General features: G+C 41.2%; 2 protein-coding genes across 4 annotated transcripts; both read right to left on the bottom strand.

The window, feature by feature from the left end:
- Positions 1-715: 715 nt before the first annotated feature.
- ildr1a (immunoglobulin-like domain containing receptor 1a) lies at positions 716-7558 on the bottom strand. The gene is made up of 9 exons (XM_076106920.1): positions 7510-7558; positions 6041-6211; positions 5616-5765; positions 5164-5283; positions 4907-5053; positions 4604-4729; positions 3444-3518; positions 2557-3368; positions 716-1554 (listed from the first exon to the last, which is right to left on the bottom strand). The coding sequence occupies exons 1-9, from the start codon at positions 7556-7558 to the stop codon at positions 1516-1518; spliced, it is 1689 nt and encodes a 562-aa protein (XP_075963035.1). The 3' UTR covers positions 716-1515.
- A 2372-nt stretch (positions 7559-9930) lies between these two features.
- LOC142966104 (immunoglobulin-like domain-containing receptor 2) lies at positions 9931-20047 on the bottom strand. Of its 3 annotated transcripts, XM_076106914.1 has the most exons (9): positions 19714-20047; positions 18965-19084; positions 15987-16043; positions 14297-14443; positions 14035-14196; positions 13633-13746; positions 12218-12419; positions 11151-11814; positions 9931-10502 (listed from the first exon to the last, which is right to left on the bottom strand). In XM_076106914.1, exons 1-9 carry the CDS (start codon positions 19988-19990, stop codon positions 10467-10469), a joined length of 1779 nt encoding a protein of 592 aa, XP_075963029.1. In that variant the 5' UTR covers positions 19991-20047; the 3' UTR covers positions 9931-10466. The 3 variants fall into 3 exon arrangements, with proteins under 3 accessions (XP_075963029.1, XP_075963031.1, XP_075963030.1); XM_076106916.1 differs by lacking the exon at positions 13633-13746; XM_076106915.1 differs by lacking the exon at positions 15987-16043.
- Between the last annotated feature and the right edge of the window lie 2000 nt (positions 20048-22047).

The following is a 22047-nucleotide window of genomic DNA, read 5'->3' as shown; positions in this document are numbered from 1 at the left end:
GTAGGAGTACCCCTAGGGGTACTTTGGAGTACTGCAGGAGTACGTGAGATTTTAAAAAAAAAGTTTATTTAAAAAATAGTCATTTTCAAATGGTCAACTTCCACAATGTTTGTTCAGCAACATTGTATTTCAAAGGGGGTACATCATTGAAAAAGTTTAAGAACCACTGGCCTACAACACACAACTATTAACCTACATCTTTACGGTACATGAAAAACAGGCTGTCCTTATTTGAATATAGGCTAACATTAGCATAACTAATGTACAGAAAACATGAATCTACATCTAAACATAAGCAAAACATAAATCTTCATGTACAGTTCATCAATATGTAGTGCACCCCTCCAGCCAAAACCAATTAAAACTTTTTGATCAGAGCACAACGTCCTAAATCAAGTTCAAATTACCAGTTTAAAGTCTTGGATTTTATGTACTCACACTTTGTTATACAGTTCTCATTATATGGTTCAAGTTGAGTTAATTCCTTCTATGAGTTTCTCTCTGTGTAAATTAGTTTGATCTTAGTTTGCAACTTTATTTAGTGCACCATGTGAGCAAAATAAAAGCAAAAATTATCTGATTTTACAAGTACATTTTTACATAAGGACCCAGTTGATATTTTATTTTAGTGGTGCAAATTCCCAGATAAACTTGCAGGAAGTGAAATTAGCAGCTACCCCCGGAAGTCCGGGGGGCAGTTGCACACTTTGCCCAGTTAATAATTCATCTTTAGGAACAGCCTTTTGATTGAAGTTATCATTTTGGTTTGTTTGGGACCGACAGATCGATCGAGCAATCTATATAATGTATAAAAAATATATAAATATCCTTCTTCCCACTAGCTGTATGTAGAAAGGTTTATTTAAAACATTCATTCATGAAAATCCCAATTATATGTCTGTGTTGATCATTCAATAAGCCAACTCTGTCCATATTCATACAACACACTTTATATTGCTGTCTAATAATGTTATTATGTGTGAAAGGTAAAAAATGACACTTTAAAATAGTACAAGAAATTATGCAAAAATTTGAAAATATATATATTTTTAAAACATACACACTGTATCTGTCTCACACATTACGTGTTCACAATGAACCTAAATAACCCAAAGGATCTCACAGTATGCAACATTCTGCTTGTTGAAACTGTTGAACATTTATTTAAAAAACACACAAAAAAGATACTTCCATCCATCACCAGACACAAATTACACCGCTTAAAACAGCTCGGACAATAATCACACATGGGCTTCATAACATCTGCAATTCAAAGGCACAAATGAACAGCTTTGCTTCATGCATACATGATAGTTTTTGTACACTAACATACAGTGCATTCAGAGTAAAAGTATATCCATGCAGTACATTTTCATGACTCTATTACATTTCACAACAACTATATTCTTGCAGGCTGATTGAACAGATGAAAGTACCTACTGTTTGTCTTCATTTTCACCGTTCTGGAAACATTCAGGAACAAGTACAAGAAAAAAAAAAAAAAATAGAAATGCTTCAGATGACTACGCTGATGCCGCTACGGGAACTTCTATCCTAAGAGAGAAAAGTGACAGAGGGGGAGTAAGGTTAAAGACGTAGATATCATGATTCAATCCCAGTGGTGGAATGTCACAAAGTACTTTTACTGAAGTAACCTATTGTACTTGAGTGAAGTGCAATTATGTCACATTGTAGTCACATTTTCTGCTACATTATTCTTATACTCCACTACATTTCAGAGATAACCGTTGTTATTTTCACTGAACTACTTGTATTTGACAGTAGTTACTGTTCATTTTTACATTAAAAACATGTTAAGCAGTACTATACTACTAATCTACCTAGTAGTATACAAAGTACCTACAATTGTCTCCACATTGACATAGTACAACATTAAAATGCTCTTACATGTATTTGTTAGTGATAAAAAAAAGAATATACTTTATATTATTTAAGTATATTGAAATGAGCAATTCTGCATTATGAGTACATTTACTTTTGATACTTAACGCACATGTTGCTGATAATACTTATGTACTTTAAGTACTCAAGTAAAGGATGTGAGGACCTTTTCACCAATAGTCAATGTACAAAAGCAGAAGAAAAGATCAAAATAACAAAGAAGTAAAAAAAAAAAAAAAAAAAGGTGATGAAAGAAAGAAGTTAATCAGGAATAAAGCTTTAAGTCTACAGCCATGCTAGCAGCGCTAGGGGTGTTTTGAGCTAAATGCTAACTACAGCGTGCTAACACGCTCACAATGACAATTTTAACATGCTGATGTTTAGCAGGCGTAATGTTTACACGTTCACCATCTTAGTTTAGCATGTTAGCATGGGGATGTGAATGTCTGCACAAAATGTAACAGCAATCCAACAAATAGTTGTCAATTATGATCAATTTCACTCTGGGCCAAAGTGCTTGACTGACCGCATGGCTAAAAGTGATGAAGGAAAGAAGCCATAGCTAAAAAGTAACAGGAGACAGAAAGCAATGAACCAAAGAGATGAACTCATCAGACCATTGGTTTAGAGCCGACATCAGTATTTGGATCTTACAGAAAGGCGGTTGTAGTTCCTCTGACCGTTACTACGTCCTGGCTGGTTCTCGATGGAGAAGTAGCTGGGGGGCTTCTCAGGCCAATCCTTCCCTTTACCTCCTTTCCTTTCGCTGCTGTCCTCATCTGAGCTCCAGGAACCTTTGCGACGCTGAGGAGGCGAATAGCTCCTCTCCCTCCGAGCTGCTCTGCTGTGTAGCTCCTCCATCAGGTCGTCGCGACTACGAGTCCGCGGTCTGGAGCCACCTCCTCTCCTCCCGGCCGAGCCTCCTCTCTTGTTCCTCGAACTCCTGTGTGGCGCTCCTGCTCGCCTGTTCTCCCATTCGGAGTCATCGCTGTAATCGCGCAGGATCCCTCGTCTGGGAGGAGAGACGTCCCTATAGCCACGACTGTCGCGGGGGAGACCGCCTCCGGGGTGGTTTGTACTCCCACTGGACTGGCTGGATATTCTGGGACCACCTCTGCCTCCGTCTCCACCACCAGGCCCCCTGCGTGAGGAAAAGCTGGGTACCTGCTGGATTATAGGAGGCAGGGTGATCACCCTTCTCTCTACCCCTCTCACGCCCATCTCATCCAGGGCTGACAACATACTCGGGGGCCCTGGTGTGTAGGGAACTGCTTGAGGAGCCGGGTGAGGCTGTAATGGGAGCATATTTTGGTGAGCGTATGGAACCGTTTGAAGTGCTCCCACATCCAGCCCCCTCACCTGGTTTTCCAGGTAGTCCAACACCTGACCAGTGCCACGATTGCTGCCATGCACACTGCCGTTCAAGTGGTGTGGATGAGGAGGAGGCTGATGCTGATGCTGATGCTGTTGCTGATGCTGTTGCTGATGCTGTTGCTGATGCTGATGCTGTTGCTGATGCTGATGCTGATGCTGATGCTGATGCTGCAGGGCCATGGGAGACAGCTGCATGGGAGCCATGGCAAAGTTTTGTTTGGTGGGGTAGTCAGAGTACGAGCCTGGAACAAAAGTGACAGACAGACATGAATAATCTGCACCAGCTGACTTTTGGCCACAGGGAGGCACCAGAAACAAGCTGTAAACACAACATTGATACATTTTCATCTAACAAAATTGATATGTTGTGAGCAAAAAGTTTCATATTTACATAATCAGCAGTTAGGGAGTGTGAGGAATTTAAGTTTTAGAGCGCTCCTAATTATGGATATTATGTGATACAGTATATTTACTTAGAGGTTCTGGACTCAACAGGAGCAACATGTGTTTTGTTGTTCACTCACGACAGAAATACCTGACTCTATGGCTGCTGAATGCTCCACTATGTTCACCAGCTAGTCACTAAATGTGTCTCGTCTTGGTGTTGGACAGGTTGGGTAGCTTTGTTTTTGCTATGGGAGTAGTAAAAGTTAACCAAAACTCTAGAGCTGAAGGTAACAAGTTTGTTAATTATTATCTGCAGCTTCATTACTAAGAAAAACTCACATTCAAGTCATCATGTGATCAATTATTCATATACAAATATTGATTATAGCTGCTTTAATCGAGACAAGGCTTATTTTTTCACAGGGACTTTTCAATACTATATTATTATCTCCCCCATTTTTATAGTTTTAGTTTGATTTACTGACTAAAACCTCTTTTACACTCTCACCATCCAAGGCCAAAATCCAGATAAGAGAAGCTCACACGTAACTAAATGTTGCCATGAGTCGCATGCAGCACCATGTAGCAGCATTTTGCCCATCAGGCTACATACAGGCCGCACTAACTAACTGTTGGAGAACAGGAAGATCTCCAAACACTACTTACCAATGACTCGGACCTTATCTGAATGTTTTAAGCTACTTAATCAGTAATTAAGTATTATCTTAATCACCTAAAAAAGGTGCTAGAACTAAACAATAAATGAAAAATAAGGCAGACAGGACACTGCTTTTTTTCTAGTGAAGATTCAAAAACAGTTTGTACTTATTAAATAAGTTGGACTCTTATTGAAAGCACCAAAACCAGTTTCATCATACTGCGTTATTTGCTTGATATAAATAAAGGGAAGTCTTCTGTGTGTACTTTCTGTGTCCCTCACCTGAGTACAGTATGGGAACGCCCTGGGAGGAGGCGTTGGAGCTAATGGGAGCGTAAATGGGTTGACCGTCCATCCAAGGAGTCATAGCCTTCTGAGCCTCTCGTATCATCCTGTGCTGCATCACAGCTGAAATGCAAAGAGCGGGTCAAAGGTTTGTGTGACTCGGTATTCACTTGGCAGACTTTCATATGTAGGCTTGAGCAAATACAAAATCTGCAAGAGACTAAATTTGATCGCTGGATACATAGTTGTGTAAAATAATGAGTAAAATGTGATGTAGTTTCTGGTTTTTAAAAGGAGTACCTTTCTCCGGGCAGCAGCATGTCTGTGGACAACACGGGCAGCGGACGTAGCAGCAGCACTTCTGCGGGCAGCACTGGCAGCAACATATGCAGAGGAGCATGATGAGCAGGAGAGCACCGATGATGATTAACAGGACGGTCAGCCAGTCTGGAACAAGTGAAAAGAAACATGATTACTGGTATTTCAATCTCGGAAAGTCTTTTCAGGCTCTTTGTGAGCTCGAGTTGAGCGCCACAAGCTGCACTGAGGAAACTCACGGTATACGATAAGTTTGATTTCGCGGTCCGAGTCGCCCGTCGTGTCACCGGCAGCGTCGATGGTGCAGTAATACACGCCGTTATCCCACCACATCACCTCATTGATGACCAGGTCAGCCTCTGTTCACACACATAAGACAAGGATACTTGGGATTAAATTGTTCTGAACTGGATCACTGCAGTAAAATGGAAATAAAAGTATTCAAACAAAAAGATGTTCAAGACAACCACAACATATTTGCAATGGAATGCACTGATTGGCAAATAGTTCTTTGTTGACAGTATGTTCACAATCCAAACCATCTTAAATAATACATGCAAGTACATACATTTCCCTTATTTCTATACAAACATATGCAGCCTGTACAGTGTCTTAAAATGTAGTCATGTATGATTGTATTGACAGTTCAGACAGAAATACTGTATCAACATTGTGATGGGATTAAACTTACTGTTTTGAATGGTTATTTTGCGTATTCTGTATTCTGCACCCAGGGTGGGCTCATTAACGCCCCTCTTCTGGATCACAGTGCGGATAGTTCGCTGGCGGTCCGGGCAGTCGTTGGAGGGGTCCTGACCCAGCTGCAGAGCGGCCTGAAAGGCTTCAGGAACAGAGGAAAATACGATGAAATATGTTCAATTTATTGCATATTCTCTTTCTAACAGATCGGTCTACATCATGCAACTCAAACCATCATAACTGTGGCACTTATTCCTTCAAAAAGTACAACAATCAGCTTTACTTTTTCAGCAGGTTAATAAAGCTGAATAATAATTGAATAGCAATTAGCTCAAAAAATGTAAATCACCATGTTTGTGTGTGTTGCTGCTGCTTCAAAGTTAGTGCGTGCTTAATAATATTGTCATGCAGCCTCACCTGTGGAGTAGTACTCCAGCACCGGGTCTTTACAGAAGGACTTGAACCTCCAGGTGACCAGCACATCCTGAGGGTTTGCTGAGGTCGAGTAGTCACAGCGAAGGATCACAGAGGCAAACAGAGTCGTGCTCCTCTCCGTCTCTGGAACAATCACCTGGATGGACAGCAGCTCTGATAAAAACAACAACAAAGTGTAAAATAACAGCACCCACGATGACACAATATATCAATTCACTGTAACCTTAGAGAGAGAGAAAAACCCTTTTGTGTGTTTGTGTTGCAGCTTTGCTCCTGAACGCTGGATTGATAAGAATCTCACCAAACTGGTTAACAGTTTACAACAGAAGTCATTAAGTGTGCACATATTGTACTCTCTCATTGGAAGTAATACCACTTGTCAATCACGATCAGCAATGTAGAGTTGACGAAAACCAGCTGATGACAGGCGACCTCTGCTAATTGAGAAAAGTAGCAGTTAAGGTTTGACTTCAAACACTTTCTCTTTGAAATAGTTGTTCAAATGTGAAAGAGATGAATGAATGTCAGTGAGTGTCCGACATGTGCTGGCAGTTTTTCTCAGTTGATTTATGTCTTGAAATACATACAGTAGATAGATTATGGCTGCAACTAACAACTATTGTCATTATTGATTAATCTGAGTGAATTGTTTGATACATTAAAAGTCAGGAAAGTGTAAAAAAAAGTTGGCATCTATAAATTGCTTGTCCCAAAAAATTCCAAACGATTGTAGAGGATATTTTTGAAAAGCTGAGAAAATGTCTGCTTTAGTGTCACTGGTTAATTTTTAAATTGTTTTTATTTATTTTTTTACAATTAATCGAGTAAGCTTCTTCTCTAAGCCACAACATCACATCCTGACATCATGATGTACATCCATAACCCAGCTGTGTGTATTTTATCCAATTGTAAACAACTTGAGCTTTATGCTTTTTGCTTTTATTTACTGAGAATACAATATTAAACTGAACAAACAACTGGGAACATATTCTATGAACCACCCTGTCCAAAAAACACAGACATGTAAACATTTACAAAACTGAACTGCACGTTCTATTTGATGTATTATTTCAGCTCCACAGCAGATTAAGCGATAATAACATATTATGTCCTCATCAACATTTGTTTTCCAAGACCGTTTGATGTATATTTAATACTGTCTTCTGTAAAAACGAGGCTGTTTCCACTGTGTGAACTGTTTGGATGTTTTGTATTTTGGACAAGTTGTTAAGCAGACCTATTATAGCGTGCAGTCACGTGACCAAAGTCGGCCTTGTCCTATTTCCACCTGTCGATAATTAACTTGTACACATCAGTTAGTTTCGACTGTTTGCTTAAGTGGCTTCTCCTTAAATTCCTGCGCTTACGCTGAAAATAAAGCCAATGCTACTTGAATAAAGTATAAATGTTGAGGACAAAATGTGTTTCCTTTAACGCCTTTAAAGCCTCACCTGTTGGCAGGTGAGCCAGCAGAAGCGCCATCAGTATCATATTTCCCATCGCGTCGCTCTTTCTCCCTCCGCGGAAGCTTCGCTCTCTATCCCGTAGGACACTCAAAATCCGCCAGAAATCCGGAATATTTGGAGAAAAACGTTTTGCATCCGTTGCTCAGCATAGTAACTGTTCTTCACACTCGAGACGACATGCTAGTGAGGCTGTGTTTGTTCTCTGAGGTGGAAGACGAGTGTTTACAGTCGAACTGAGGAACAAGTTGCTTACAGAGAGAAAGAGAGAGTCGGTGTCGGAGGCGGATCATCCCCCTCCCCCCTCCGGCTTCAGGTGACATCATTGACCCCGCCCTCTCTGACAGGTGTAACATGGAGGAAATAAAAAGAGGAGCAGGAACAACAAACAGAAAAGATGTTTATGTTTTCCAAATCAGTAGTTTGAGTCTTCCACAAACAATCCCATTTTTTAGTAAGTCTCTTCTTTTGTAGTATGACATTTGTTAGGACAAGTAACAATGGAGAAACAGTTCGATTAGCAAATTGCTAATTAATTAATTAGTTCTCGTCTGTGTTTTGATGAGTTCATTGACCCTTATGAGTTTCATGGCAGATGCAAACATTCTTTATGTGAATGTTAATATCCAGTCCATCAATCTTAAGGTTTGCTTCAACCCAGTTGAATCAAAAGGAGTGAAGCCTGCATAATCTGAATGAAGTAAAAGAACAGGTCAGCTCGTCTGATGGCTTTCATTTATTTGTTTGCGGCAAACAGCCCCTGAATGTATAGTTCCCTCTCGCGATGAGTCATATTGTCCGAGCTCTTTGTGTGAGGATGTTTACAGTCTCTCATCCAGGAGGTGGACCCCAGCTTGCTTTACTGTTGACACAAAACAAGCCCGCCCGAGCTGAGCTCGAGTGCCGCTCTCAGCTCACTGAAGTGCTCTTGAAATCCTGAGAAAAATGCTGCGTTCATGAAAAGCTTTGCCATCACATCTGTGTCTGGCTCCACTCTGAACCTGGAGACAGGCCAGTTTTTCAAATGCCTCCCTTGTCAGTATCAGGGGAGGACGTACCTTTGATTTTCTGTGGCTTGCTATCCAGCATGTACAAAACATTTACCCTGTACTTTGGCAGGCTGTGTTTTAAAGCGTTAACAAATGTTCTTCTGTTTTGTTTTTGATCAACATTGAGTCTCAATTTTGCTAGAAATAAACGTGCCGGGGCCAGAATGGTGAATCTGATCATTAAACCTGATGTTCCCCACCAGAGTCAGAAGATGAGAGATTGTTGGCTTGTTGATATCATTACTGAACAGATCTACTGGGTACCTGGGCACCTGGGCCTGAGCTTCTGTATTAAGCGTTAACATTTCTTATTGGAAAGTCAATCAAGGGACTATAAAGAGTCACAAAACTACTACAAAGAAAAGCAAAAAGACTGTAAAGGGTTGCAAAATGACCATACATAATCACAAAACGACCATAAACAGACACAATGTAGCAACACGTAGTTCTTCCCTAAATGTTAATGGTTATAATGATGTGCCATTTAATACTTTCTGTAAACATTTTAAGCTGCACACATGCTTTACACGATGAAGTGTGCTGATCGTGTGTAGTTCTGGCGATGGAGGTTGTCATTAAGCTCGAGTGTTTGTTTAGTTGTGTATGTTTGACAAGCTTCGATAAGAAACACACTGGCTTTATCCGAGGTACAGTACACACACACTTTATCACACATATGGTAAAACACAATAACCACTCAAACATCAGATTCTGCTGCAGACAGTGTTGTTATGTATGTTATATCAAAATCAATTTTAACAAAACAATTGAAACACAGATAAATGCAAGCAGTTTGTGTTTCTCTGTGGAGAGCGTGGAAGTGTTGAGAACAAATTAACACGAAAATAAAACACTGAATTTAACTATCGTCCCATCTGAGTTTATACTTGATCCCCTTATTTGGAAAATAAAAGAGTTAAGACACAGAAGTCTGCTCTGCAACATATGATCTATAAATATATATAAATATGAAACTGCTTGTATACAGTACGACACTTTCATGACATATTTCCTCTTCTGTATTACATGACGTGTCTTATTTCCTTCTCATTTCATTGACTAGTTGATTGACTGGAAAAAAATGAATCAAATCATGGTTTAAGCAAAACTGCTAAACGTTCTGTTAGCATCTGCTTATTTGGGATGATTTGCTGCTTTTCCTTGTCTTTTGTGTTAATGAACCAAATATCTTTTGGTTTAAAACTGTTGGTCGCACATTTAAAAATCTCAATGTTTTGGCATTTCTCACTATTTCTCTGACATTCTATCGACCAAATGATGGAAGTTTAAAATGATCATAAGCTGCAGTCCGTTTATCTTGGCCAAGATAAATGAACATAGATTCATTAAGAGCAGAGACTTCTTTGAGTTTTCTTTATTGAAAAAGTATTTAAGCAGTGCAATAAAAAAAATCTGCAGAACAAATTCAAGGTACAGTACTTACATACAGTACAATATCAACAACAGACAAACACACAAATACAAAGTGAACCTGAGTTGCAATGTACTGAGTGAGAAGTGTGAAGTCTGTAGGAAAATATAAGACTGTGGCATCCTCCAGATACAAACAATTGGCAGATAATGAAAATAAAAAAAACATCTTGGCACTGGTGTCACTCAACTCAACAAATAAACACATACATAACATCTGTACACTACACGTGAAGAAATAGATGTAATTCATGCACATGAGTAGAAACGTCCTGAACGAGTGCACATTCATTTCCAAGCATTTTCGATCCACCACTGCTGTTTTTTTTGGTGCAGTTATTTTCAGTGAGCGGAGCCAGACTTCACGTGGCTGATGGCAGAACCGTTAGCTTCTCCTGTCTAGCAACAGGACGGTTTAAACGAACGGAGTGGCCGTGCTGTGCAGGTGGAGGCTGGGAAAACTTGTCACACTATGAGAGAGTCCCTGCTCAGCGCAGTGCTCTGTTAGAGAAATACACCGAGAGCCACACGTTAGACACTTTGCACTCATGCTCATGCGAGGTTACTCTAGTCTGGTGCCTCAGATTATTCACAGAAATCATGCAGCTCAAGCCGTGTTAGTATAGCAAAGACTGTGATGCAGGTGGGGGTTTTCTATAATTAGTAAGTTAGTAAGCGTTTGTAACACTGTGAATGTTGTGAGAACAACCAGATTATACTGTGCATTTTTGAGTTAAATCAAAAGCGTTGTTTGCAATTGCAAATTTATGCAAAAAATATCAAAGATAAAATCATGTCAAATATCAAAGATAAAATGATATTGATTCAGTGTTAAGACCATTAATTGTGTATGTACATTGCACAGGAGACAATCAAATGATTTACATAATACTGTCAAACATTTCAAATGTCGAAATACAAAGCTGGCGTTATTCTTTTTTATTCTAGTCGTCAACAAATCCCATGAAAAGCCCAAAAACAATACCGACAAAACTGAATTAATTATTTGTTTTTGGACTTTTCATTGGATTTGTTGACAATATGAAAAACAGAGAATAGACAGACTTATCGGGTAACTATTTACAGGATTTAGAGGCTCTTTTCTGAGGAGGAGGAAGGAAGTCCTTGTTCCTGCTACAAGTAACTCACCAGGTTTCTGCTCCTGTCTCGCTCCTCTCGGCCCCCCTGCTGGAGTGTATGGGACATTCCCTGATGGGGGCGGGTGTAACAGAAAGGCCTCATGGTGGGGTCAGTGGTCCTGTATAGCTCTGATCTGGGAGGCTCTGCAGTGCGGTACCGGTCCGTGGTCAGGTCAGCCCTGCGGTACCGCTCCGCCTCCCGCTCAGAGTACGGAGGCAAAGGGTCCTCCTCCTCTGGACGGTTGCTGGGCGACCGGCTGTAGTAACTGTCCTTTCCCCTGGAGCTGCCTTTAGAGGGAGTGTCACTGTCCTCGTCCGGTCTACAAGCACCTCTGTCCCTTCCACGCCCCCTGGTCTTGCTGTCCAGCACGCTGCTGAGGAAGGCGTCATCGTATCCTTTGCCTTGGGGCGGTCGACCGGGACGATCACTGTCCCATGTGTCCCTCCTCTTCTGTGGTAAAGGGGAGGGGCTGCGGCGGACCCAGCCATCATCTTCATCTCTGTAGAAACGCCTGGGAGGGCTGTAATCCCGCTGGTAGACCCGGTCTGGAGGCTCAGCGCGACGACCGCGGGAGTCGTAAGACTGGGCGAAATCCTCCAGCTCGTCCAGGGAGCCGGTGCGCCCTCTTCTGCCCAACGTCTTCCTCTGCAGGTGCTCTGAATGGGGGTTCCACCTACAGCCAGGAAGAGCACACAACTCAGCACACAGAGTTTGTATCATAATAATAATACATTTGTATTTATAGAGTGTTTTTGACACTCATACATTTTACATAAAAAATTTAGGTTGGAAAAAATCACCTTGAAAACTACAACACAAGGGCAGGTCATAAAATCAAACATGAAAAGCAGCTTTAAAAATATGCTTTTTGGTAGCTTGATAGGAGGTTGGTGTGGAAGGAGGTACAGCAAATATATGCCTGTAATATCTTTCTTTAACGCCAGAAACACATGGAAAAATCCCATGTAATGGGCACTTGAACTGTCCGGTAAACGGCAGTAAAACAGTTCATCCATAGTGATGACCTTCACCCTCTCATAGACACATGCATGCACTGAATAACACCGTAATTATACCTTCTGTCGAGCTCATCGTCTGAGTGGTTGCCTCTGTCCCGTCTGGGTCTTCGACTCTGTGCAGGTGGAGCTGCTCTCAGCGCTGAATGGTCGTCGAGGTCTGGGATGGGCGGGAGCGCCTTCATCTGCACCGTCTGATAGGTGTGTCTGAAGTCTGTAGTCCCTCCATCATGAAGAGAGCTCAGCTCTGAGAGGCTACTGGCTGTTGGCACAGACACATCAGCGGAGCGGCATTTGCTATTTTCATCATGAAATTCATTTGGAAAACATTTTTCTGTAACCCGACACTGGAATACACAACTACAGCTGTGAAAATGATGTAATGGAACATTTCAGAGCAAGATGTGGTCTGCTGGAAGTGCTATGAAGGTGTTTGGGATAAGAGCATAGTAAATGAGGTGGCTATGACTATATAATCATGAGCACTGATTATAGCTGACTGCAGATTACTGAGTGCAGAAATGTCTCATGTGCCACCTGAGACTTATGTCACAAACAATTTAGATGACAAGTCTGGTATTATTATTTGAGGCCCCTATGTTTTCAACAAATCTTACCAAAACCTCTAACAACTTTGCATGTGTAGCCAAAGCCTGATATAGCTTATTTATCTGTGTTATAGACCTCAAATGATGTGCAAAAACTATAAAAACACATAAATCAATCAATGTTTCTCCAATAAACACGGAAAGTTAATCCCACATACAACGTCCTCCTGTCATAAATTCCCTCAACAGCACTAAATGTGTATTAATCCACTGCTGAAAATAGTCCCCAACAAATGTCCTATTTACTCCTGTTTCAGTAACTTCTACTAAAAACTACAGTGCCAAGCTGTTTTGGGAAATTACTGAGTCTTTAAAAATGTAAATAAACTTAAGATCTGTGACCTGATTTTAGATATCTTATATGTTCAGTTGGAACCAGTGGGCTTGGGGCTGAGAGATAGACAGGCTGGGGAAGACAGTAAGTGTTGAGAGACAGACTAATGATTTGATTTGGTGACCAAGCAATGTTACTTAAATGTTTTCTCTTGTAAGTGACTGTGGTATAATCCCATTCATTACACTTTGAGATGTCCTGACAACTTAATCAACTAGGGATGGGCAATATAATGATATGTACCGTGAGACTATATACGTTTGACCCACTGTTTACTGTTTCTACTGTGTACGGAGGCTATCCCTTTAATACTGTATATTTTGGGGTATAAGACCAATGTTTCAAATCAATGGGCAGAAACACGCTTTTCTCATCTAAGTAAGGACAGTTAGATGTTATGAAATGAATGTAAGGATGACACGAAAACAAGCTCTTGTTCATTTACACAAACCATGCACATGAAACACATTCACATGAACACTGTCACACAGCCACACGGATGACAGACACTGGCCTAATCTGTGCAGGCTTACGTTTATATGCAGCCGACTTGGCCGAGGGAAAATGAGCCAGGTCCTTCTCAATGTAGTACAGAACTTTCATTGAGTCCTGGTCTGGACTGGCTTTTAGTCGATAACCAATGCGGGCTGTGGATGTGGACACACACACAGTACGTACACACACAGGGACATAACTATGCAAGGACACACAGATATACATGCAAGCGTCCAATGCACGTTGTTAAAAAGGACAAACTAACTCAAATAAGTTAAGACAGCATTTAAATAGCAAACATGCATGTGGTGGACAGACATTTCTGTATCTTCTAGGTTAGAGACGGACTCGAGGATGAGGGGTGATCGATGAAATGAGGGTTAGTCAAGTCAGTGTATCTGAAAGGAAATAAGACAGAGCTACACCTTATAAATACTCACCTCCAGCCAGGTTATTCTCCACTGAGGGGATGGAGGCGATCTTTGTCTCCATATGGGAAGAAGGGGCAAGAGGAACAACAGTAGGAACACCAGGGATGTAGTAGGGATACACAGGAACCTGAGCAGGCAGTCCACTCTTCGCCATCTTTCCTGCCTCGTACACTGCACAGGAGAACAACAAAACGGTGAGTGACTGCTGTCAGGTTGATACTGAGAACGTACGGGGACGTTGTAGTGTATAAAGACAGTTTGCGTTTCTCACAGTGTCGTGGACAGCAGCAGGTGTCAGGACAGCAGCAGCAGCTGACGTAGCAGCAGCAGGAGTGAGGACAACACTGGCACCAGCAGATCCCCAACAACAACAGGAACAAGATACTGCCCAGGACGACAGATCCGACAAACACCCACTCTGGAATATAGAGACACATTATTCTTCGCATTTTTGTTAGACATGATAGGATTCAGTTAAAGGTATTACACAGACTACATTATCTCAATGATAACTTTACTAAAATGTATCCGTCCTCATGACCTCGATGTAACAATTGTATTTCTCTTCCTCATATGTTTTGATCCCTCAGTAGTGACTATAAGGAACTTTTAATTTGTGTTGATTTTAGCGGTCCCGATGGACAAAAGTGGTCATGTTCCCAGCACCTGATTCCCTTTAGAAAAACTATTTTTTTTTTTTACTGCAGCAAGGTCTGACAGTGTGCCCCGTTGCTCCTAGCAATACGGCCAGGGTCTCCAGCAGCGTGGTGTCAGTGTTGGCTCCCAGCGGTGACCGGCAGAGCAGCGAAGCTCTCCTAATGGAAGGAGGAGGAGGCGCTGCTGCCGAGCGTGGAGCCTCTCCTCCTCCTGCAGGAATCAGGCTCGGTTGCACCGATGACAAGCATTAAGAATAACGATATAGAAATAGACAATCTTCTGTCTGTGGTCTCGTTTACTTACGAAGGTCATATAGAACATTGGTAATAATTGAGACTGTTTCATAACCAGTTAAAAGTTCTTCACAGTAGTTTTAACTTTTGCACTTTAAAATGTTGCTCTTTCTCCGTTTTAGACAACACACACGGATCTGACAAACCCTCTTCCTTTAAAATGCGGGTACGATAGGTGACAGATAATGCAGTACTATACCTAAAAAGTCTAAGAGGACAAGAAATATGAGCAGTCGGATAATCAGAAACTAATGAACTGAGGTTAATTTGGAAGAAAAAAATAAAGACGAATGGTAAGATTATTACCCAAAACCTCCATCACAAAATTCATCACAGATTAAGTTCGTGGTTCAACTTTAACTTGCCGTAAAAGCCAAAGTTGTCTTATGCCATGAGAAGTTATTACAGACAATTTTGGTGCCCTCACTTCTAAACTGATCATCCGACCACTTGTATTTCTTGCCCATTGTTGGAGCAGGACAATGTTAAAAACTACACAAATCATAACCAAGTTGTAATAAGCCATGCTGATGTTTCTGTCATCCCTTCAATGAGACCTCAGAGCATTTTTAAAAAGGACACTTCAGGAAAACTCAAGGGAACAGTGATTGACTCTTATCCATCATCACATCTCTAAAGTATCCAGACCCTAACAACACACTTCCTCAGGGTGTGCCCAAAAGCCAAATCCACTTAAAACCCCTCGCTAAGTCAACACATATCCCCTGTGGAGTTTACATCATGACCAGGGTTAAAAGATAAAAAATGTGAGTCTAGCAGTTTCTTCGTTATGTAGCTTCAATAACTGCCTGTGTGTAGTTTCAGGTTGGGTTAGACTCGACTTTCTGTACATTATTCCTCATTTTGATTTATAACGGCGTAAACATGGGCTTGTGAATTTTGTTAGTAATAGAGAGTTTTGATTGGTTGGTGAGAATTAAATGTAAGGAAGCAATAAGGAAGCTAGAAGATGACAGGCAGTGAGATGAAAGTGCAGGTGAGGTGCCGTACCTGGCATAATCTCCACATCAAACTCAGGTAGGATATCGTCCTGCTGACCTGTCCTGCCTGCAGAGAGAGGGAGAGCACAGGTGAAGGCCGGCAGAGGAAGCAGAAAGCAAGAGTCAAAAGGTCAGCAGAGTGGCTGTTTAATGTTCATTGACTAATTGAGGAACTGAAGGGACAAAGTTTTTACATAAATGTCTTGTCTTACATGCTGTCATGAGGATATTTTTAGCCATGCTAGCAGCGTGGCTCGAGGGATGGTAATGTTGGGGTACACACATAAATGCCTCCCTGAAGATGAATTATAATAACTTAATTTCTTTGCTAGTGCCATCACCAGGTCTAAATTAGAATCTGCCCAAAGTTTCATTTATGACCAAATACCTGCTAAACTAAAGATATTTATAAGCCTCAGCTTTATTTTGTGTTTAGGCTAATTAGCATGCTAACATTCTAAAATAAAATGGTAAAATGGTGAACAATATATATGCTAAAAATCATCATGACGTCATTGTGAGCATGTTAGCATGCTGACATAAGAGTTTAGCTCAAGTACAGCTTCACATAGCAGCTAGCATGACTTGCCATCACATGGATCACACCAATATTATTTTGGTGTCAAGAGTTTATGCTCTTAAAAAATGATGCTCGGAAGTGTTTAAAAATAAAAATGCTAACCAGTAAACATGAGCATAAGTCATGTAAGTCAGAGTTCAGAGTTCAAAATACACTTTACTAATTTTAGCAGGAGGCCGGCAGTGCTATATTTCTTCATTGAGCTGCACAGCATGCATGTGCCTCTCTAGTGGAGTTAAAACTGCTCACAAATTAATCTACACACATGAAACATGCATACAGTCACACACACACCACACACACACACACACACACACACACACACACACACACACACATTGAGAGGTTCCATGAGAGGCAGTGTATGAGGACAAAGAGTTTTTTTTGGAAACTGGGGCACATTCTAGGACAACAATTTAGCATGGGAGCCCATCAAAAGAGGTCACGCAAGTTTATACGGTTGTGACACAATATCTCTTTTGTGCTTTACATACAAGATAAACAGGTAAAAAAAATAAAGGGGCTGCAACAGGTGTGCTGGGACTGAGACACAACTGCAGGTGTTCACGTTATATCGTGAGGTGTCAGAGGACTATAATTAAAGACCAATCACTGTCTGATCTGTCTGACTGCAGGGATAGACTAAACACCCTCTGGCTCCAGAGTGTGCTGAGTAGACTGTTACTATGGAGGGGGGGGGGAAAACAGTGTAACCTTTCCACCTGATAAAAAAAGTAATCTTGGTTCCCTGGCACGTTCATCGACATACCATGAAGCTCAGTAACACTGAGTAACCTGAGAGAGCCGAGGAGCTATGCAGCCCTGAGAGGTTGCGAGGCAGTGAGAGATGCAGGAAGGAGTAATGGAGGAGCACAGGAGAGGAACTTGCGAGAAAAAAAGAGAGCGCACAGGGAGAAAAGTCAATCCAAAAGAAAAACTAAAAGAGAGATTAGGGAGATGATGGGGGAAGAAACATCGCAACTTGTTGCTTATTATTTTGACATTTTAGAAAATAGCTGATGTGCTTGCTTGCTGAGAGTTTGGTGACTGACATGTCGGTATGGTAAATATGGAGCTGGAGCCAGCAGCTGGTTATCTTAGCTTAGCATAAGGACTGGAAACAGGGGGCAACAGCTAGCTGACACAATAAAACTATTTTGTTAACTGCGTACAAAATGACTAGTTTAAAATCATCAATTTGTGTTTTTTACGGGAGGTTATGTGCAGACTATTTACAGTTAAAACAAACAAAATATAACGTGTATAGTTAAGTATTAGTAAGCTGGTATTTTGTTACTTTCGAACAGCGCCAAGCTCGCTGTTTCCAACCTTTATTGCTAAATTAAACTAAGCTAACTGGCTGCTGTCAGTAGCTTGATATTGAACAAGCAGATATGAGAGTGGTATCAATTTCCTCATCTGATTCTCTGAAACAAAGCAAAAAGCGAATTTCCAAAAATGGCAAACTATTACATTTTGGTGGATAAAATTGGTAAATTTGTGAGATCTGAAAACTTAAGGAAATGCTAATCTGGCACTGAAGTGGTTTTACACACTTTCTAATTCCAGTGTCTTCATTGCAACGTGGCAAAACCAAAACCCAGTGTAGTCTTGTTATTCTCACATGTTTAACCTCCCCTCTTCTCTCCAGTGATCTGATTATAATCAGATTAATGCTCAGTGGAGGAGGACTGTATGAATGAGCAGACTTTAACGCTACAGGGTTAGACAAAGTTTAAGGAGGAAAACTCTTTTGGGTAACTGTTGTTAGAGTTTAGCCCCCTTTTTCTACGTCTCTCTCTTCATGTCGACACCAGCGGCAACCCTCAACATGCCCTGGCCTCCTGTGTAAAAGCACTTTGCCATGGTAACAGCTTAAGGAGTGGCTTTGGCAACAATGGTCTCCACAGTTCTTCTGTGGACGGGCTGCTTCAAGTGTCATTGACAGAAGATGATGGATCTCTGACGTTCAGCACCGAAACGTTAGCTGTTCATTAATTAGCAGACTGAATACAAATCTAATATGATCACACACAAACAGCTCAACATATCATCCCATACAGTTTTGAAGCTGTACAAACACTGACGTACTGTAATGTAACTGATTTAGGATGTAGCTAGAGTACAGTCCAGTACACAATACCAGAGGTGGAGAGTACTACATTTACTTAAGTACTCTACTTGAGTACAATTTTGGCATACTTTACTGAAGCATTTTCAAATTAAAGTCCACTTCCACCCTGTAGCCTAAACCGTGTAAAGAGGGAAACGCCATCCATGGAAACTGTTGTAAAGACACTTTGGAACGCAGAGCAACAAAGAAACTATTTCTAAAATCTTCACCAATATATGGAACAGAACTTCACCGAGCTTAATATGAAACCAAACATTTAGGTATTTAGGCATACCGAGCACCAGTAACTCCAGCTGGGCCTCATTCTTCCCCTCCAGATCATCAGCAATGACGACTTTACAGAAGTACACTCCACTGTCTCCCCACTGCAGCTCCCCGATACGCAGGTCTGCTTCTGCACAGAGACCAAGAAGAGAGAGGTGAGGTCATGTTCACAAAGCAGGTCAGTGTTTAATCGCTGTATTTGTGAATCACAATGGATTGACGTTGACAACAAACTGACTATGATGACATTGTGAAACAGCTTTTGGGTGCAGACCACATTGACACCTTTGTAGTGATGACTACTAGCGCTTCTACGATACCTAAGTTTTAGTATCTGTACCAAAACTACTATTTAAGAAGTATTAACATGTTTTTCTACTAAACTCTTTTCATCGTTTGACAAAAGAGATTAATTCATCATGTCGGTGAACCTTTATCTTATTTACTGTATCAAATGACGACAGGAGGGCATTGTTGAATGTTGGTGTGTCCCATTGATGCATCTGGATAGCAGACGGGTGTTTTGTCTTGATAAGGCCTGAGGTTTTACAAGGAGTCATACATGAATAGGAGTGAGAGCAGGAGGTCATGATCGTGTGTGTGTGTGTACTCTATTGTGAAACAAAGACAAAAGAGGTTTATTTAAAGAACAGGAAACACAACTAACAGTCAGCTCTGAGTCCTGAGAGCAGTCATCAAACAGTTGCAGCAACTATTTTCCCTAAATTCATAACTTTAAGACAAGAATGATGACATTACTGTTGACGATGGCGATGTCTCTTCCTTTGTAGTACTCAGCCAGCGTCATGGAGGCTCCCTGCGCCGAGGCCACAACCCGAACCGTTCGGCCGCTGTCGGAGCACTCCAGGTGGGACGCGGCGCCCAGCTCGGAGGCCTGGACGCCCAGACTCTCGGGCAGGGTGAAGGACTCTCGTGTGCGGTCTCGGCAGTAGGACTTGTACCACCACTGCACCACCGGGTTCTGAGTGGAGGCCGTTTGGTACTGGCACGGGAGGACCACGGACTGGAAGAGCATCGCAAACCGCTGCTTCTCCCGCACTGTGACATGCACGCCATCGCACACACACACTGACAAGAGAAGAGAGGAAGGAAATGCAAATAAGTTCTGTGGTTGAGACAAATAGGTCTATATATAGAGCTTCTGTCTTCCGGAGACGTGATTTGACTATTCAGAGAGTCGTGCAAATATTGTTCAAAGATTTTAAAATTGAGAAATACTAGGTTCTCCTATTTGACCCACAGTAATCAACACCAGGCACCTTCACAGAGTTATTCACTAATTTTATAACCCGGAGAGGAGTTTCTTCTCCAGCATGACCATTAGAGGGGAACTATCAACTTCCAATTATATCTAAATTATGAATTTGATAAAGCAATTGATTGTATGGACAGAAAATAGTGGAAAACATTTATAGAAAATAGAATTTCCTTTAGATCCAAGGTGACATCATCCCATTGCAATTTATGGCCAACCAACAGTCGAAAGCAATGATAGAAAAGGTAAAGAAACAAATCCTTAAATTGGAGAAGCTGGAACTATGTTTGGCATTTGTGCTTGATAAACTACTTAAATGAATAAGGTTCATGATTTGCACACAACAACTGCAATAAATCATAAAGGTTGTGAGGTCCTGCTTTTGTTGAAACTGGTTTTAAGAGGTTTTGATTAAACTGGGGTGTTATTAAGAGCAGATTCTAGTAAGGCTGATTCTTAATTAATCAATTAATGGTCTATAAAAGGTCAGAAAATAGAGAAAAATGCTTAGTATCATTGGAGTGTAAAGGTGTCCAACAAACAGTTCAAAACCTAAAGACATTCAGTTTACTATCAAATAAGACCAAGAATAGCAGCACTACTTTTTTTGGGGGCATTTTTGCTTTAAATTTAAATAGTTGTGGACATTTTTCCTGTTGATCTCCTTATACATTAATCAACTAATTGTTTCAGCTCTATAGTCGTATTTAGTCTACACTCATTGATATAAATGAGGTGGCCAAATCGTTGCAGGACTCTTGTATTAAACTACATTTGAGAGTAGACCAAAACAAGTATAAAGACAGGAAGAGGATGCAGATGGCATCCTGACATTACAGGAGAAACAGCTGTGCCTCTTCTTTGTCTGTGCGGGTGATTCGCTGCACCTGGGAGATATTTAGCTACATATTAAAACGGGAGCAAAGACAGGAACAGAGATTAGGCTCTGCTGCTCGGTACCAGGGTCAGGAAGGTTAAATTCCAGTGTGTGTGGGGGGCTGTGGAGGCCTTTGGAGAGGCAGGGGGTTGTCACCACAGAGGGAGGGGATGGAGAGGTCGGACACTCGTGGGGGCTTTCTGCAAGTCATATTAGCTCTAGGTGGGGCAGGAACTCCCTCTAAACATTTCCCAGAAAGACAGGAAATCAAAACAAAACAAATCCACCAGCCTGACTCTCCTTAGGTCTGTGTTCATCGCTTTTCCTAGTTTCATTCTAACATGAACCCAAGGCTGCTTCTATCCAGGCCACCATTAGGACTGCAACTAAGAGTTATTTTCAATTAATTTCAATTAATCATGTTTAGTCTTTGAAATTGTGGGGAAAATGCCCAATGTCACGTCTTCAGATGTCGTGTTTAGTTGTCTGACTAACGGTCCAAATCTCAAAGACTTTCAGTTTACAATAATGTTAATAATACAATAAGTTTATAAAAAAAATGTTGACAATTCTTATTATTATATCGGATCAGCTCAAGTTTCAAACTAGTATGCTAACGTTTCATGACCTAAAACTTAAGTAAATCAGGCGACTTTAATGACAAACTGAGTCTGGTCAGATGAGCATCTTCAGGTTTTCTTTCCCCTGATGAGAAACTAAACATTATCTGCATATTTCCAAGTACAGCGGTGGAGCCAGATGATATTATACAGGATAAGAGAACAAGAGGAAGGGTGACCAAGCTCCTAAGTTCCTCCCACGAGAGAGCTCTGGTCTTCCCTTTGTTTCCTTTTTTTCATGGACCGGTCCATTGTGAGGGCTAAGCCGCCCCCTCCTCTCTGTCCCACTTGAGGAGATGAGAGGGGGAGGAGGTCACAGG

The sequence above is a fragment of the Anarhichas minor genome, unplaced genomic scaffold, assembly GCF_050575085.1.
Source record: "Anarhichas minor isolate MPS153535 unplaced genomic scaffold, ASM5057508v1 ptg000004l, whole genome shotgun sequence".
Lineage (NCBI taxonomy): Eukaryota > Metazoa > Chordata > Actinopteri > Perciformes > Anarhichadidae > Anarhichas > Anarhichas minor.
The sequence above is the reverse complement of the archived record's forward strand: the minus strand, read 5'-3'. Positions and strand labels throughout refer to the sequence as shown.

Bases quoted from the DNA above. Each gene is read 5' to 3' on its own strand.
- LOC142966104 (XM_076106914.1), bottom strand. From the start codon at position 19,990: ATGCTCTTCCAGTCCGTGGTCCTCCCGTGCCAGTACCAAACGGCCTCC. The intron at 14,197-14,296 runs GTGAGAAACGCA...TCTCCTGTGCAG, and splicing joins CTGCTGCTGTCCACGACACT to TGTACGAGGCAGGAAAGATG. The intron at 11,815-12,217 runs GTATAATTACGG...TCCTGGCTGTAG, and splicing joins GACGATGAGCTCGACAGAAG to GTGGAACCCCCATTCAGAGC.
- ildr1a (XM_076106920.1), bottom strand. From the start codon at position 7,558: ATGGGAAATATGATACTGATGGCGCTTCTGCTGGCTCACCTGCCAACA. The intron at 4,730-4,906 runs GTACTCCTTTTA...TTTGCATTTCAG, and splicing joins ATGCTGCTGCCCGGAGAAAG to CTGTGATGCAGCACAGGATG. The intron at 3,369-3,443 runs ATCAGCATCAGC...AGCATCAGCAAC, and splicing joins GTCTCCCATGGCCCTGCAGC to AGCATCAGCATCAGCATCAG.